The sequence below is a fragment of the Scheffersomyces xylosifermentans genome (genome assembly GCF_036884685.1).
Source record: "Scheffersomyces xylosifermentans strain CBS 12540 chromosome Unknown RJT20scaffold_8, whole genome shotgun sequence".
Lineage (NCBI taxonomy): Eukaryota > Fungi > Ascomycota > Pichiomycetes > Serinales > Debaryomycetaceae > Scheffersomyces > Scheffersomyces xylosifermentans.
The window spans coordinates 1,123,079-1,139,827 of NW_027042946.1; the positions used below are offsets into that span (position 1 = coordinate 1,123,079).

The window sequence follows — 16,749 nt, forward strand, 5'->3', positions numbered from 1 at the left end:
CATTCAAAACGCAAAACGGATCAATTCAGTAGAATGCAGCCTGGTTATGACATAATTCGTAAGTAAGAACAGGATCGGTGCGTCGGTTCGTCTCGTCAGCGGCTGCAATTCTGTGACATGAATTGAATTAAGGTTTTTGATGGAACATCCCAGTGAAATATTCTTTAACCACACTGAAAAAATAACCTTCAAGAGTACTCGATTGTAATCACAACCGACTCAAAGAATGACACAAGTCATTACAATGGGGATCCGACAATTCGAGTTGCAAGCTGGAGTCTAAGTGACTGCTAGCGAATCTGCATTTCAAGAGCCTTTTAACATGACCAAACTTGGAACACCCGTTATCAACAGAAAGATAACTAAGAATAGAAGCAGGACTCAGAAATGCAAGTATTCCATGCATTTGAATTATACAGGTCTTACAGTCACACAATGCTAGAGATTTCTATACACGATAGCCACAGTTAGAACTAATATTACTGATTTAACTCGTACATATTTATTGAGCTATACAAAATCATTGAAGATTCCATCGTTCTATCATACCTTAATCTTCTTGGCACTTCCATTTTCCTCATCAGCTCCCTGTCTTTTGACAACCAATTTGAGATCACCCAATATTCTGAAGTAATCCTCTTCTAACGATGTGTAGGCAGTCTGGAGCTTGTCTTTCTTTGTGTTTTCGTCCAAGGCACTTAAGCCCTCTTTGTTTTTTTCGAATATTCTCTTTTTAATGAATAACCGTATGTCCTTCTTCGAGTCTGAACCCAACTTATTCTTCGATTGATATAGCAAGACTAACTCTAAGAGTCTTGCAAACTGTCTCTTCTCTAATTTTAAACTCTTTCTGGTGTTCTGTATCCACTCAGGAGTGATTTTGGTGCTGATATCACTTAATTTGAGCGACTCGCTTAATCTCACTAAGTCTGACCTATCCCTTAAATCGTCGAAGCTTTCATTAGGATCCTCAACAACAATTTCTATGACCTTATCATTTTTGTGCCACTTCTCGAACAAGTGAGAGTAGAACTGTCCACCAATTCCACGACCTTGAAATATAGGCAATATGATGAATTGGGAAATCTTCAATCTTACTTCCCTTTCATCCTTGTCAAACTTGGCAGCTCCTGGGTATTTCCAGTAGTTGTAGACGGTGGTGAAACCTACGATCGAAGGGTCATCTTGCCCTGGAGTTGATTTATAGAGGACATATACGTCCCATAATTCATCACTGGCATCTATATAGGAACCTGCTTCGATGAATAATAATACAAGGATCTGCAATCTTTTGTGTAATTCCAAACCGCCCGCATCTTTCAAATTTAACTTGTATATGTCGAAGCTGGTGACTTCATCATCCACTGCTTGTTCGAAGGAGTCTACCAATTCACCAGGAATTCGATAATTCTCCTTTTCCTTAGCTATGGCGTCGCCCCACTTGGATTCGTCCTTGAAAATGGCAGATTCAGGTAGGAACTTCTCAATAGTGGACTTCAAATCCACGATTTCTGGGTCGTTCAACTTCTCCTCATACTTAACGTTGAAGAAAGGGTAGAAGGTGAAATGGTCGAAGCACAAGAATATTTCAAGGCCCTTGTAGCCGTAGATGGTTTCTGCCTCTCCAAAAATGGGGTAAGTGAATACCGGCGAGAATTTGATTGCGCCTTGGTCATCTGTCACGAATAATTCGACAGCTTCGTTGGACGAACTGGTCCATTGCTCTGGTTGAAGGGCGGAAGCGTTAGCGGCTAAAGAGCTCATAGCGATAGTCGTAGAAGTGGTAAGCACTGGGTGACAATAAATCAATCAAACTAGTCAATAAACGTAATCTTGAATTCAATTAGATTTTTTCTCTGAAAGTTTCTCTCCTACTTTGAATCGATACCTCCATATATATTACACAATCTATTAAATCTACCAACAAACTCACCATAATCACTACAAAGAAACATGTCTTCGACATCGATGTTTTCACAGCGTCAGATTCTCCACTCCAAAAGTGTTTTTTCGCGCGCGTAAGAATTTTGTTTGGCTGTAAAAAGTGAGGTTGGTGAGTGGAGGAGATGGTTGTGGGTGCAGTAATGGTAATGGTAATGCTACTGGTAACGGTATTATTGTATGTAGTAGAAGAGTGTAAGAAGAGTAATGAAGGTGTTATGGAGAGGAGGAAAGAGGGAAACGTTGAGGTAAGTAAGGGTACGAGAAATGCCTGAAAGTAACTGAAAGTGTGTGAAAGCAAAGATGTGAAAGTATAGTATTTTACGAGATCTTTCACTTCTGACTTGGTTCAGTGCTGGCATGGAAGTTGGATGTGATCTGTGTGATTAAAGAAGTGATGTGTGTGTAGTTGAGTAGAGAGTTAAATTATAGGACATACTAATAATATTATTCTAACTGCATGCATTTTGTGACAAGCTTATGACAAATTTGTTGGGGCCATAAACGGGTAGGCAGTATATGCAGTGTATGAGGAAAACCGATTTTGCAACTTGTCTTGCCTTTAAAATCAGAGCAGCTATACTTCTATGCAACAGGAAACAGGTATTCAAGCTTCCCTGAAGATTGCTAATGGAAGGTCGTCAAGATAGGTTGCATTCTTCCGTCCACTTCTATACTCAATATGGTCTATGTTCATCACATCATGGTACAACTAGTAGAGATAACTGCTCAACTACAACTGCTCAATTACAAATTTTGCAACTTATTCTTATAACAAAAATTTATTCAAACTAATAATACAAAATAGTCTATGCCACCGTATAATGGATCTTACAATCATATAAGAATACTGTCCAAGTTCTTTTACTCGAGAACAACCACCAAGTCACCAGCATCAACCATGTCACCATTCTTATGGAAAACCTTCAATACTTTACCATCTCTTGGAGCACTGACAACCATCTCGGTCTTCATAGCTTCAACAACAATTAAACCCTGGTTGGCTTTGACAGTATCACCGACTTCAACCAAGGACTTCCAGAATCTTCCAGAGTATTCGGAGTACACCAACTCGGCACTCTCGTCAAAGGTCTCGTCTTCTTGAACCTTGGATCCACCCTTTTCCAATTCACTATTGGATATTTGAATTAAGCGGTTGAATTCTTCTAATTTCTCGCCGCCTTGGTTCTTTTGGAACTCCTCAATAGAATCAGAATGTTCCTGAATCCATTCCAAGTACTTGCCGTGGTTGAAAACACTGTCAATTATGTCTACTTCGAATTTTCCTGCGTTCATTTCCTCGGAGAATTTGTCAACTTCTTCTTCGCTGACTGGGTAAAACTCAACTTGGTCAAATGGTCTTAATAACCATGGCTTGTCTCCAGAGTGACTGGCCAAAGTCAACTTGTCCCAGATTGGTACAGTTCTACCAATTAATTGATAACCACCTGGAGATTCCATTGTGTAGATACACATGTAACTACCACCAATACCAACAGTACCATTTGGAGTGTAGGTTCTTGAAGGATTGTACTTTGTTCCTAACAATCTATGTCTTGGATCTAAAGGAACAGCACATGGTGCACCTAAGAAGACATCACCAAGACCCAAAACCAAGAATCTAGCAGTGTAAACCAAGTCTTTCACATCTGCTCTGGTCATACCATTGATAGAAGCAATGAAATCAACATTGTTTGGCAACCATGGAGCCTCACTTCTAATTGTTTCTTGGTATCTTTTGACTGCATCTAAAGTCTTCTTGTCTTCAAATGCCATTGGTAACTTAATGATTCTTGATTTGACTTCCCATTTGTTGATGAAAAGCATTTCTTTCTCATAAGAAACCAATGTGTCCAAGACTTCCTTCTGAGTAACGTCACGGTTATATTCGATCAATACAGATCTCACACCTTGTGACATCTCAACAATACCTCTAGTCTTATGCTCTTCAACCATATCGATCAACTTGTAAATTCTGTATGATAAGTTCAAATCAAGCGCGTTGTCACCATATTCAACCAAGATGTACCTATCACCAGCTTGACGGTAGGTCACCTTTGGTGCATTGGAAGTAACCTTGAAGCTGTATAAAACAGGACTCTCGGGTTCGATCTTCTTACCTTCCAACGATGGCAAGTCACCCTTTAATTCCTCAATTATCTTATCTTGCTGATTCTTTAAAGAGATAGAAGTCTCATAGCTAATTGGAACAAATTGAATTTGCTCACCTGGCTTAACTTGACCAATCTTCCACATCTCAGCTTCAGCGACAACAGCTGCACAAACGAAACCACCTAAGGATGGTCCATCACAAGTCAAAATAACAGGCTCGTCACCAGTGAAATTGATAGCACCTAAGGAGTAAACATAGTCGTGAGTGTTTGATGGATGCAAACCTGCCTCACCACCATCCGGTCTAGCCCATTTGGGCTTTGGACCAATTAATCTGACACCAAATCTATTCGAATTGTAGTGAACTTTCCAAGTTTCCAGGAAAAATGTCTCTACCGACTCTGGCTTGAAGAAGTCAGGAGAACCATGTGGACCACATGTCACACCAACTTTCCAAACTTTATCACTGTAGTCTGGAATCAAGGATGGGGAAATGTTCACTGGATTAGAGATAGGAGCTGGAAGGGTACAACTAGAGATTTCTGGTTGACCTAAGAATAAGACATCACCCAATTTCAACACTCTACCATTGTAGCCACCCATTGTACCTAAAGCAAACGTGGATCTAGATCCTAAGTATTCAGTAACATCAATACCGCCTCTAATGGCTAAGTAAGCTCTACAACCAGTAGTTAACTTGCCAATGGACAACTTGTCACCTCTTTTGATATTAATTGGTGACCATTGGTCAACCTTTTGACCGTTGATGTCAACGTCAACTTGACCACCTGTGACTGCAATAATTGCATCATGATGGAACAAAAGTTTAGGACCATTTAATGTCACCTCTATTCCAGGTGATCCTTTGTCATTTCCTACGATTCTGTTAGCAACCCTGAAAGAGTATTCATCCATACAACCAGAAGGTGGAACTCCAATATGCCAGTATCCTTTTCTACCAGGGTAGTCTTGGACTGTAGTGTAAGCACCTGGATGGATAATCTCAAAGGCAGTTGGTCTATAATCGTATGAGTCTAAAACCTTTGTTGCAACTTTGGCTGTAGCAAACATAGAAGAGTTAGCAATCGATCTCAAGTAGTCAATGTTAGTAACACATCCGAAAACTACGGTTTCATCTAAAGCTTGTCTTAACTTCTTCAAGGCATCATTTCTATCTTTTCCGTGAACAATAATCTTGGCTAAGGTTGGATCATATTCAGCAGAGATAACTGTACCTTTTTCAACCCATCCATCGATTCTGGCCCACTCTGGGAATTTGACTTCCGTCAATTGGCCAGGAGAAGGCATGAAGTCTTTCACTGGGTTCTCGGCATACAATCTGGCCTCCATGGAAGCACCAGTTACCTCTATCTTTTGAGAAAAGTCTGGAGGATCGTCAGCTGCAATGTACAACATCCACTCAACCAAATCCAATCCAGTCACCATCTCAGTAATAGGATGCTCCACCTGTAATCTTGCATTAACTTCCAAGAAGTAAAATTCATCTCTCTTTTCATCGTAGATAAATTCTACAGTACCAGCGCATTTGTAATTCATGGAAGCACCTAAAGATTCTGCAGCATTTCTCATCCTCTGTCTAGTGGCTTCCGGTAAGTTAGGAGCAGGTGTCTCTTCAATGATCTTTTGGTTACGACGTTGTAAAGAACAGTCTCTTTCTCCCAAAGCAATAGCTTTACCATATCCATCACCGAACATCTGGATTTCTACATGTCTAGCGTTTTCGACAAATCTTTCTAAGAAGACTCCCGAGTCTCCAAAGTAGGACTTACCCTGATGCTGAACAGTCTGGAAAACCCTTTCAATGTCTTTTTCGGAGTCAACTTTCTGCAAACCGATACCACCTCCGCCTGCTGTAGACTTAACCATAATTGGGTATTCTAATTTAGCAGCGATTTCCTTGGCCTCCTTGGCGTCTTTCACTAAACCTGAACCTGGAACCAATGGAACACCAGCTTTTTCAGCAATTTCTCTGGCAGAGTGCTTCAACCCTAATTTTCTAATTGCATCTCCAGAAGGACCTACAAAAACGATACCTTCTTTTCCACAACGGTCCGAGAAATCAGCATTCTCAGACAAGAAACCGTAACCTGGAATAATAGCTTCAGCTCCAGAGTCTTTGGCTGCCTTAATAATTTTCTCAAGAGAAATGTAAGTCTCAGCAGCCGAAGTACCGTGCAATGGGATGGCTGCATCGGCTAACAAAACGTGTTTTGCGTACTTATCTGGATCAGAGTATACGGCGATGGATTTAATATGTAACTTCTTCAAAGTCTTCATGATTCTGACAGCAATCTCACCTCTATTAGCAACCAAAACCGAATTGAAAGGTTTCTTGACAGCGGCCTTTTCCTGAGCTAAGTGTTCGTGGTATTTCTTCCAGCCACCATACTTTGTGATGTCAGTGGTTCCTGGGGTCTTGTAGCCGAATTCTTCACAGATGAACGACTTGATCCATTCACCAGACTTCAACTCAACAGATCCAATTCCCAAAGGTTCTGGTACAAAACTGATGAAGTCTCCGAATTTTTCTTTTGGAATGGCGTAGACCTCAACAGCGATGTCCGAACCATCTTCAGAAACCCTTCTCAAACCCGGCTTGGCAACTGGCCCCGTCTTCGGTAAAGCGTACAATTTGTAGTTTTTAGATGTGGTAGTTGCCTCAACGAAATTGGCTTGTACTTTTTCTAGCTGCCAGTGTAATTGGAATCCCTTCAAATGAGCTCCCACAACAGCTAACTTTATTTGAGTTTGTGGGTTGAAAGCAGGAATGTTTGGCAATAATTCATCGCCTAAACTAGAAGCTGGCACATCTTTCAATGCACCGTAGAATCTTGTTTGGGTCTGGTCAACAGCCTTAAAATAACGACTGGCTAACTCTAAAAGAGCATAATCATTGAACTTGTGTGATAATAATGTGATTCCGAAGGGTAAACCGTCACCTCTGAAGCCTGCTGGAATAGCCAAGGCAGACATGTCTGCCAAATTGACAAAATTAGTATATGTACCCTGACAAGAGTTTACTCTGACAGGTTCCTTTTCAACATCTGCAATAGAAGGATTGAGTGGTGCAGTTGGCACTATTATGACATCTATTCCTTCAAGTAAAAGCTTGACTTTTTGTAATATTCCTTGGCGCTTGTACTCGTAATCAAAAGCAGTAGCAGCAGAGTGCTTTTCACCTCCTTTGATAATCTGTGTGACCGTTGGATCCAAATCCGCTTCTGGTGGATTGGTTGCAAAAAAGTCTTTGGTAGCTGTATAACGTTCTGAAACCCAAGGTCCCTCATATAAACACTTGGCCAAATCGAGAAGAAGGTCAATATTCAAAGAGACTAATTCTGCTCCAACCTTATTTTCAAATACCTTGACTGCCTTATCGTATAATTTAGGGTTTTCAGTCTCTCCAAACCACAACAAATTGGTTGGAATACCGATCTTTGGGGTCTCTGGGAATTTGAGAAGAGGGTTAGCTGGCAAAGGACGTGAATATTCGTCGTTCAAGCCGTCTTCCTGGGCCATTAAGTGAAACACAAGTTGGGCATCTTGGACATTGAGTGAAAAAATGGATACACAGTCCAATGACTTACATGCTGGCACCACACCTGAGCATGAAAACACTCCCTTTGTTGGCTTGAGACCAATGATGTTGTTCAAAGCTGCTGGGACTCTTCCAGAACCAGCAGTGTCGGTACCAAGAGAAATAGGCACAATTCCTCTTGCTACCACAGAGGCAGATCCCGCAGAAGATCCACCACTGACGTATTTCTTGTTGAATGTGTTGGGAGTTATACCGTAAGGGGACCTCGTACCCACCAATCCGGTAGCAAACTGGTCAAGATTGGTTTTACCGATAATTATAGCACCTGCGTTTCTCAAGAGTTTCACGGTTGTAGCGTCATCTTCTGGTTTGTAGGCAAACGAAGGACAAGCGGCAGTGGTCTCGAAGCCCTTGACATCAATGTTGTCTTTGATAGCAACTGGGACACCATAAAGTGGGAGATCAAGCTTATTAGCTCTTGATTGCAAAAAGTTCCACTGATGCTTTAAGTTTTCAACTGTGGCCAACGATATCCAAGCAGGATCCTCTGGAGCCGATTTTTGGGATAAAAGGAGCTTTTGCAAGGTATCAAAGGATTCGTTGGGGGTGGCCTGGAAGTGAAATTGGACCCAGTCCTGAACGCTCCAGCCGATGTATGACATTTTTGGGGAAGATAATTTTGTTGTGGAGTATTAAGTTAAGACTAGATTATTTGCTAGAATTGTAGTATTTGTGTTTCTGAAACACAACTGTTGTAGTGCTAGACGACTTTGTCTACTAATTCTTGTTCTTGGATCCGTGAAAAATTCGAGGCTGAAAATTTCAATAGTGGGGTCGAAATGGGGTTCAACCAGTCGATGGATGAACTACCGCTGAGTAGAATGTGTTAGATGTGCAAGAACACTGAAATGTATCAATGTCCACAGTTCAGTAGATAAGTACAATTCGACTCGACTACAGAAGCAAAAGATCACGTCTCCAGTTCACATCGGGAAATGCCCTTATATATATAAATTATGTATAAGGCACACCTGCGTCGCCGTATTGACCGATGTGGAAATACGATCGATATCTGGAAAGTTCCGATGAAGTGAACCAAGAGTAACTAGCTGCGATAGTAATCGGGAATCACGAGACTAATTGCGATAGTACAGGAGTGAGGAGGTGGAGGAGGAGGAGGCTGCACCCGCAGTCGAGAGACTATGGTTATGTTCCCAATGACAAGTAATTTTATTACTATTCTTACTATCAATGCTATTATTGACTATTATTGACTATTATTTCTGCGAATACTGGAGTGGAGTCGAATCCGATAGGCGTTTAACACAATCTACCCATTGTAAATGGCCCTTAACAACTCGATAATTACTACACATCATACCACTGATTAACCCATTCGAGACTTGGTTGGGAAAATATCTCGCTACCTATGGCTGTTTTTGCAATCACCACCACCGCTGGTTTCTTGTTTCGGGCTCGGGCCATGGTGTTCGGACCTTTCTATGTGGCCCTGGGTTGGCTTGCCGTGATGGAACCTCGTCCCTCGAAATCGTTTGTTCGCAAACGGAATCGCTCCGCGAATCGAGAAATGCGCTTAATCCCAAGTTAACTGGGCACTAACAAAAATATATTCTTAGCTCGCGTATCACGGGCGGCGGGCCGCTAGTCAGAACACAGAGCGGGTGTTCCATAGGAACAAGACAGTTTTAACAATTTTGGAGGATGTACTGAGTTGGATTTCGGCGCAAAAACTGGAGTTGATGGGCCATCAGGTTGTCCCTAAGAGCAGCAGAAAGCGACCACTCAGAGAATTGTCTCTGGATAGGAGAGTTCTGGTGAAGTTGCAAAAGGTAATTTGCAACAATTCGGGGTGTCGTTCTTTTGCAAATGGCAGAAGCTGCTAAAAGTTAAAACTTCTATTACATAGATTCGCTATTTCTGTACGGGAAATCGATTTTCCTTGGTACTTCTAACGGAATGCTGCCCACTGTAATTCCGCCTCTGGTACTGTTGAATAGTACTATGAACAAGTCTCCAATGGCCTAATCAACACTTTGTATACAGGGAAATCACAAGACTAGCTTCTCCGCAGCATGAGTGTTTATCCCAGGTATTCTACTGGGTGATAGCGGACGATAAAGCTGCTTAACACCACAGACTACCAATTGTACTCAAACAGTGCTTTAAGGCACTTTTAACACGTCCTGCTTGCAACCAGTTTCAAACCTCTTCCTTCAGGATATCCTTATTATCGGGAAATCTGCTATCGCGCGTTTTCATTGGCTATAGATACTTGATTGTGCACTCGTAATCCAAATATGTCAAAACTTTTTTCAACCCTGTCTTAGCAGGACATGTACGAACTTGCTTTTTTTGCGACCTTATCGAGTTGTTATCAAAACCAACGGTTCTTTGACTGGCTGAAAAAAATAGTTTGGCACAATCGCTTGGATGGCTGTTAAAAAGCACAGTTTGTGGGGCAAGGAAGTACAGTTGACCATTGCAACCATTTACCCTGATTAGCCAATCTAGGAAGTTGGACAGCTCAGTGAATGGGGTGGAAGTTCTCAGGCGCTGTGGTTCCACGCATGGTTCTATTTTGCACCAAAGAATTTAGATGATTCTATTTCTACTTTTAAGAGATTTTCATGTTTCTCCACTTATAGGTGAAATTTGGCAGGTGAATTAGTCCCTGTTGATTCTTGAGTAGGCAAACGTAAATCCCCTTCTTCTTTTTTAATTGTAGTTATTCAAAGAAAGGTTTTATTCAATTTTCGTAAAGAATTTTGCAACAATTTCACCAATTAACAATTTAAAAAATTTAATCATTCAATGATTGTATTAACTAGAATTTATAAACAAACAAGATTATGAATAGAATTGAAATAAGCAGCACAGCTCTCTAACACGTTGTAAAACAAAGGAATCTTACATAGAATCCTTCTTAATATCGGACATTTCGTCATCGATATTTCTTGGAGTAATAGCACCATTGTGGATGGTCTTACCCTCATAGACTTGAGATTGGGAGGTGGCCAACAATTGAGCACTAACTTGAGACATAACAGCATGCATCTTTTCTGGATGATCATCTTGCCATGCTCTTAACTTCCAAGTCTGACCAGTTAAGTCCCAGTAAATTCCTCTCATCGTGTTAAAGAGACCTTCTCTACCTTCATAAACTGGATAGATTATAACCATGAATACACTGAAGAAAATCCAAATAAATAAGACAACAATCCAACCGGTGAAGAATCTCTCCGAGAAGATATATTTGGTTCCATACATTGGCATTGGCCAAAGAATTAAAAGACAAAGTGTTAAACCAACACAAATGTAGGCTGCCCACTTAAACGAATTGTGTAACAAGAGTTCTTCTTCCTCATACTTGCCCTTTTCAACTTCAGCCATTTCGCTAGCAATAACAGAAATTTGTGACTTAACTGGGTGGACTTTTTCTTCATCGTGATGAGCTGGTTCATGGGTGGCTTCCAAGATTTCTTCAGATTCGTCAACTCTTGTAATAGTTTTCAAAATATCCCAATCAAAGTTCTGTGGCTTGAAGGCAAATATAAAGATGGGAATAATAATCAATGGAGAACATAAAGCGACAACATTACCGGTCAACATAGCATCGTCTTCGAAGGTATTTTCGTAAGTAACTGATCCAAACTTCTTCTTAGTGACAATTAACCACGACATAATAGCAAGGCCAGTGGCAATTGGAGGTGTAAAAATAGCTGCTTGCACATTTTGCTTTCTAGAAAGCAAACATAAAGCAGATGATAAGACAGCACCACCAATAATGATGCCCATCAACTCATACAAGTATCCCATAGAAATACCAGCATAGTACAATCCAATTGCAAAACCTGCCATAACATAGGCATAAGCAATCACTGAGATATGAGAAACCCAGATCAATTTCTTACCAGAAGCTTGAGGGTTGATGTAAGATCTGTAGATATCATATGTGAAAATAGTGGAGGTAGCAATCAATTCAGCAGACATAGCAGAGGTGACAGCCATGAAAACCATAAGCAAGGAGGCTACGGCACCCCCTGTACCCAATAAAGCAACAGCAGCATTAGGGAGAACAAGACCACTTGCAACTTCTTGAGGAGTCATCTTATGAGCTGTTGGCCAGGCATCAGTACCCTCCAAAGACAAAGCTGCCAATCCCATAGTAACAGAAATTAAACAAGGAACTGCAAACCAAGCGAGTGAACCTAAAACGTAACCTGGCAAGGCAGCAGCAGGGTTGGCAGCAAATGCCTTGTTGAAATAACCGTTATCCAAAAAGACAGTACCAAAGTTACCAACAATGTTAATAACAAAGAAAATACCACCTGATCTAGAATGTAAAGTCAAGTAAGAACCACCTGCATTACCTTCCCTTGGTTGAGTTTCAGCCAACTTGGTGATAATCTCCCAAACAGCGCCTGGAGAGCCCAATTTACTAGAAGTAGCAAATGTTGTGAAAGCAAATACAATGATGATAACAATAAGGACAATTGTGTGGACGTAGTCAGTCAAGAAGGTAGCTTTAATACCACCGAAAAGTGTATAGACAACAACTCCAAGTGGCAATAACAAACAAGCAGCAACATCATGCATACCAGTTAAATTACCAACAACAGCAGAACCTCCAGTTAACAACATAGCAGTGACAAGAATATTGGTAGCAAGACCCCAGAAGACATAAATCAAGTGGGTAGTGGTACCGTATCTGGCTTTAACAATTTCCAAGTAAGTGTGGGCACCTGGAGCTTTTTCCTTACCCTTAATAGCCAAACATGCGAATAAAGTAATTTGACAAGTAGCACCTGCGGCGTAAAAGAAACCACCAGAAATACCATTATTGTAAACCTGAGTCGTAGAAGTTAACAAAGTTGCAGCCCAAGTCCAGGATGAAACGACAGCAGCAGAAATTAAACCAGTCTTCACCGATCTACCCGCAGTCGCGAATTCTTCGGCGGTCATAATTTCTTTGTTATATCTTTTTAAGACATAGGTGGTAAGCACCATACCTACAGCAAAAACGGCACCTAAACCGACAACAACGGCGTAACCAGCACCTTGTGGTAATGGAATAAAGTCAGTCATGATTAACAAAATATTTTGATTTTGTATTTCAAAAAAGTTATTGTTATACTCTTGTGATTGAAAGAATTAGAATTGAATTAATGATAATGAATGGGGATTGATTTCAATTTATATTAAAATTGAGAATTGAACTTACATTGTTCTGGTGCATAAAAGTGAAAAATTTAGATCTGTTAATAAGCTTACTCATAATGCAAAAAAATTATAGACTCCATTTTACGCAACTACATATTACGAAACAGATATATCATGATTTGCGATAAGATGTGCCTTGCGATATCTATCCTGATTCCTGATAGAGGTTACAGAAGTATTTTCCACACCATATTTTCCGGACCAAGTGCCGCTGGGAAGACGTGACTTGCTTCAAATCTGTTAATAGAGCAACTCCTGAAAATGAGGCATTCAACCATTACACGATGTACATTAGCATATATTTTGATACTATATATGGTGGGCCGAAACGTCTAAAATGGCCCGTACAGGAGTTCCAAGCAATTGGCTAAAATAGAATCCTGCAGTCCAAACAGGAAGCTGCATGCCAGAATACTTCAATTTGCCCTGACTATGAGAGGCTTTACATATGCTTATTATATCACCAATTTGGCAATTCATTCCACACAGGTATTAGACACCAATACATGCACACCAATACATGCACACCCAATGGAGACGAACTGATAAGAAATTTCATAATTTTCACAATCGCTCTATATGCAGACATTCCATAAATTGATAGTGGAAATAGAGATCAATGGTTACACAACCAAGGCGATTATCATGTCATGTGACGGAGATTCCGGAAAAATAGTTCCCAACTACAGTATCTGGATTTAACTGGTGTGCAACTTGAACGGCTAACTAAAAATATGTAGCGATTTTATTGGAGGAGGAGTTTAGTTTGACGTGGCTCGTAACGAGTTTCCAGTGCTCGCACAGCACGTAGCGAATGCATTGGTTCCCAACGTTTGTCAGAATGGTTATGCAAAGAAGCCCATATCTAAGGGGACCAGGAGAGGCATTTCTGGGATCCCTCGTATTCCCTTTTCCGTCTTCCAAGCTCTTGGATAACAATCTGTTTTTTTTAAGGATGTTGCTCCATTCCAGCTCCTAACCTAATGTAGATCTATTTTGCAGTTATTGATCCGTTATTTTTTGGTACACAACCATTAAAGCTTAAAAATGAGTTATTACTTACTTGTTGGAGCTCGAACGTAGATAAGACTCACTCCAACACATTATGAGAATGAATGAGTAAAAGGGCCGAACAAAGGACCGCGCTTAACCTGCACACAGCCACACCTGTCTTTCCCCTTCTTAAATGTAGGATTGCGATAACAGTTATGTTACAAAAATTTTGCATCTTTTTGCCAGGTAAGGCCCCAGAGTGTTGAAGAGGTGGAGAAGCGGGCCTTCAACTGATACGAAGGTCGTCAAGAGAACAGAAGGCGTGATGCTATATTCTTGGTGGACAATAATGTTCCATACGTTATTTCGAACAACTGATAGCGGAATAAGGGTAATTAAGAGATAACAGAATCGGAAAATCGTCCGTTTGAGCAGGGCCGTTACTATGTGTAACGGTTATGATCGTACGTTACGAGATCGTCAATTGTTCCAATTATACAGATAAACTTCACACAAGATTGAACTGATATACTCACTAATTTGAATACTGGTAATCACTCTTGATAGTATCCAAGGGCTGGAACCCGAACGCCGACTACTGGAAAGTACTGGCATGTCAATCCTGGGGATACTGATGAACTGGCTGATATTATCAGTTGTATACTATTGTCAAGTGCTACCAATCTCAAGTATTTCCATTCACGTTAGCTGTAGCAGTGAATCTCATACCGCTTTATTGTTTATCAAATATCTACATGTTCCATATGAGTTATGGGCCCAATTGATATAAATTCAACTATATAACATAAAATCTTTAATCTTAAAGGAGAGAATAGGGCGACCTCATTTCTTTAGCATATAAAATATGATGGCGCATATAACAATTGAACAAAAGGATAAAATACAAAGTCACTAATATAAAATTTGCAGTTAGATGTAAACTCTATCGTCATCCTTTCCTTCTAATTCACCTCTGATTTTCTCCATCTGGGTAGTTTGCTCCTTCCATATTTTGTTGTTGAGCTTGACGTCAGAATCTTTAATGAATAATGAGTCATCTGGTCTTCTATATGATCTTCCGATTCTGTCCCACAAAGTTGTGAATTGACCATAGTTGTAGTTAAAGTACAAGTGGTGGACGGTGTGACAGGCAGTACCGTTAACAAATGGATCATTGGACAAGTATTGGCCATCGTGGATCATAACTGTCCAAAAGTTTACAAAGACGAATAATCCCAAGTACAAAACCTTGTGTAATGGGAACAAAAATGGGAAAACGTGGTATGGCAAACTTTGAGCAAACCCATCTACTGGGTGGAAAGCATGGGAAGCAAAAGGAGTACAAACAATCCATTTATGGTGAGGCTTGTGCAAAGCCTTGTAAACAGCAGGCCAGTGCAACCATCTGTGAATGAAATAGATTCCACAATCAGTGAACAAAATGAACAGAGGGATTTGTAACCACACAGCTTTCCATCCTCCTGTAGATTCATCGATATTCATGTACAAGAATGAGTAACCATTGATTTCGCCCAAGAAGAAAGGTGTCGTCAACAAGACCATGACGGGTATAGCGGTGGCTGCACGTTCGATTTCCAACCAGATCTGGTTCTTCAAGTATCTAGGATGGTTGAAAATCTTTTTGTCGAACACGGTACAGTATGCAAAGGAAGCCACACCGAAGTACAAGGCCCAACCGAAAACAGCAGTAACAACGAACAAGGAAATGAGCTCTCTGATGAGGTTGGATCTGGCCAAAAAAGAGGCATCTATGAAGTCACCGGCAGGCAAGTATTTTGGTGCCAAACCGTATATTTCATTTTTGTTCTGGTAGTTAGAAATCAATCCTACCAATGCAGAGAGTGGAGACTGTGTGGTTATGGATGAGTTGAACGACCAGTTAGCGTCGTTTACATCCTTGGCGGCTCCAGCCAAAGCAGGAAGCTTAAAGCCGCTGACAATGTTATCCACGAGACCCCCCTTTGGCAAGAGCAGAGCATAAACTCTGTCGAAGGCGTAGTAGTCTACCACTTCCAAAACGATATCCATGATGGTTGTGAATTAGGTAGAAAAGTTATACGAGTAAACGAGCAAACGAATAAACGAAGGTGATGATTCAGCGGGATGAAAGAAGACCTATGAAATAGAGACTTCTTGTGGAACTTATTGGAGTTGGATTCGGGTCGATTCTGATGTAGACGACTCGAGAAGCGATGGGATGTAGATTCTGATCTAGCTTGTTGGTTGTTGTCGTATAGCACGTTTTGCTGCTAATTCCTTATTCCTATAGTGAGGAAGGATTGTGGGTACGAGATGTCGGGATATGAGAGTGGTAAAGCGAAACCGAATTTCAATTCTCGAATAAATCTACACTAGCGGAACGTCTCTATATATATATACACACACACAAACAAGTATATATATCCACTTGTGTTACAGCAAAAGAAAAGAGTATAACACAACACGCCAGAAACAACTGCACCCTTAACACTGTGGTATCGCATCCTCCATATTACCCTCCAATTCGCAGCACTTAAAATTTTTCTTCGTTCCCGTTGGATCGCTTAGTGTTTGTTTGTTGTCAGTGGGTGAGAAAACAGTGAGAACACCTGCGTAAAGACACGGAATTGTCGTTTAGACCGCCAGATGAAGGGCAGTTATACGACGGCGGTGCGAGCACTGACAGCGAGCTGTACGAAGAACCGAACATCGGCCAATCGCTGGCAGGGGAGAGCGATGGGTACGATGGTGGGGGAAGCAACGGTATGGCAGTGGGCTTACTTTGCGGGTGCGGGATCGTATGTTTAAGGGTAGCGGGTGACGGCGGTGGACACAGGTGCCACATTCAGGGGTAAAGTGCCTGTTTTGAAGTCAGTTGGACAGTGGTATGGGCTGCTGTAGCA

The 16,749-nt window shown here is 41.0% G+C and overlaps 4 protein-coding genes across 4 annotated transcripts; all 4 read right to left on the bottom strand. All coding sequences in view use genetic code 12, as the record gives it.

The window, feature by feature from the left end:
* Window positions 1-479: 479 nt before the first annotated feature.
* On the bottom strand, window positions 480-1,939 carry HAT1 (histone acetyltransferase catalytic subunit). Its single transcript, XM_064921110.1, has one exon. The coding sequence runs from the start codon at window positions 1,762-1,764 to the stop codon at window positions 544-546; it is 1,221 nt and encodes a 406-aa protein (XP_064772100.1). The 5' UTR covers window positions 1,765-1,939; the 3' UTR covers window positions 480-543.
* Window positions 1,940-2,732: 793 nt separating this feature from the next.
* DUR1,2 (bifunctional urea carboxylase/allophanate hydrolase) lies at window positions 2,733-8,615 on the bottom strand. The gene has a single exon (XM_064918016.1). It carries the CDS (start codon window positions 8,272-8,274, stop codon window positions 2,806-2,808), a length of 5,469 nt encoding a protein of 1,822 aa, XP_064772101.1. The 5' UTR covers window positions 8,275-8,615; the 3' UTR covers window positions 2,733-2,805.
* A 1,842-nt stretch (window positions 8,616-10,457) lies between these two features.
* DUR3 (Dur3p) lies at window positions 10,458-12,764 on the bottom strand. Its single transcript, XM_064918017.1, has one exon. The coding sequence runs from the start codon at window positions 12,716-12,718 to the stop codon at window positions 10,541-10,543; it is 2,178 nt and encodes a 725-aa protein (XP_064772102.1). The 5' UTR covers window positions 12,719-12,764; the 3' UTR covers window positions 10,458-10,540.
* Window positions 12,765-14,706: 1,942 nt separating this feature from the next.
* Window positions 14,707-16,180, bottom strand: ERG3 (C-5 sterol desaturase). Its single transcript, XM_064921112.1, has 2 exons — window positions 16,079-16,180; window positions 14,707-16,040 (listed from the first exon to the last, which is right to left on the bottom strand). Exon 2 carries the CDS (start codon window positions 15,893-15,895, stop codon window positions 14,777-14,779), a length of 1,119 nt encoding a protein of 372 aa, XP_064772103.1. The 5' UTR covers window positions 15,896-16,040; window positions 16,079-16,180; the 3' UTR covers window positions 14,707-14,776.
* Window positions 16,181-16,749: the final 569 nt, after the last annotated feature.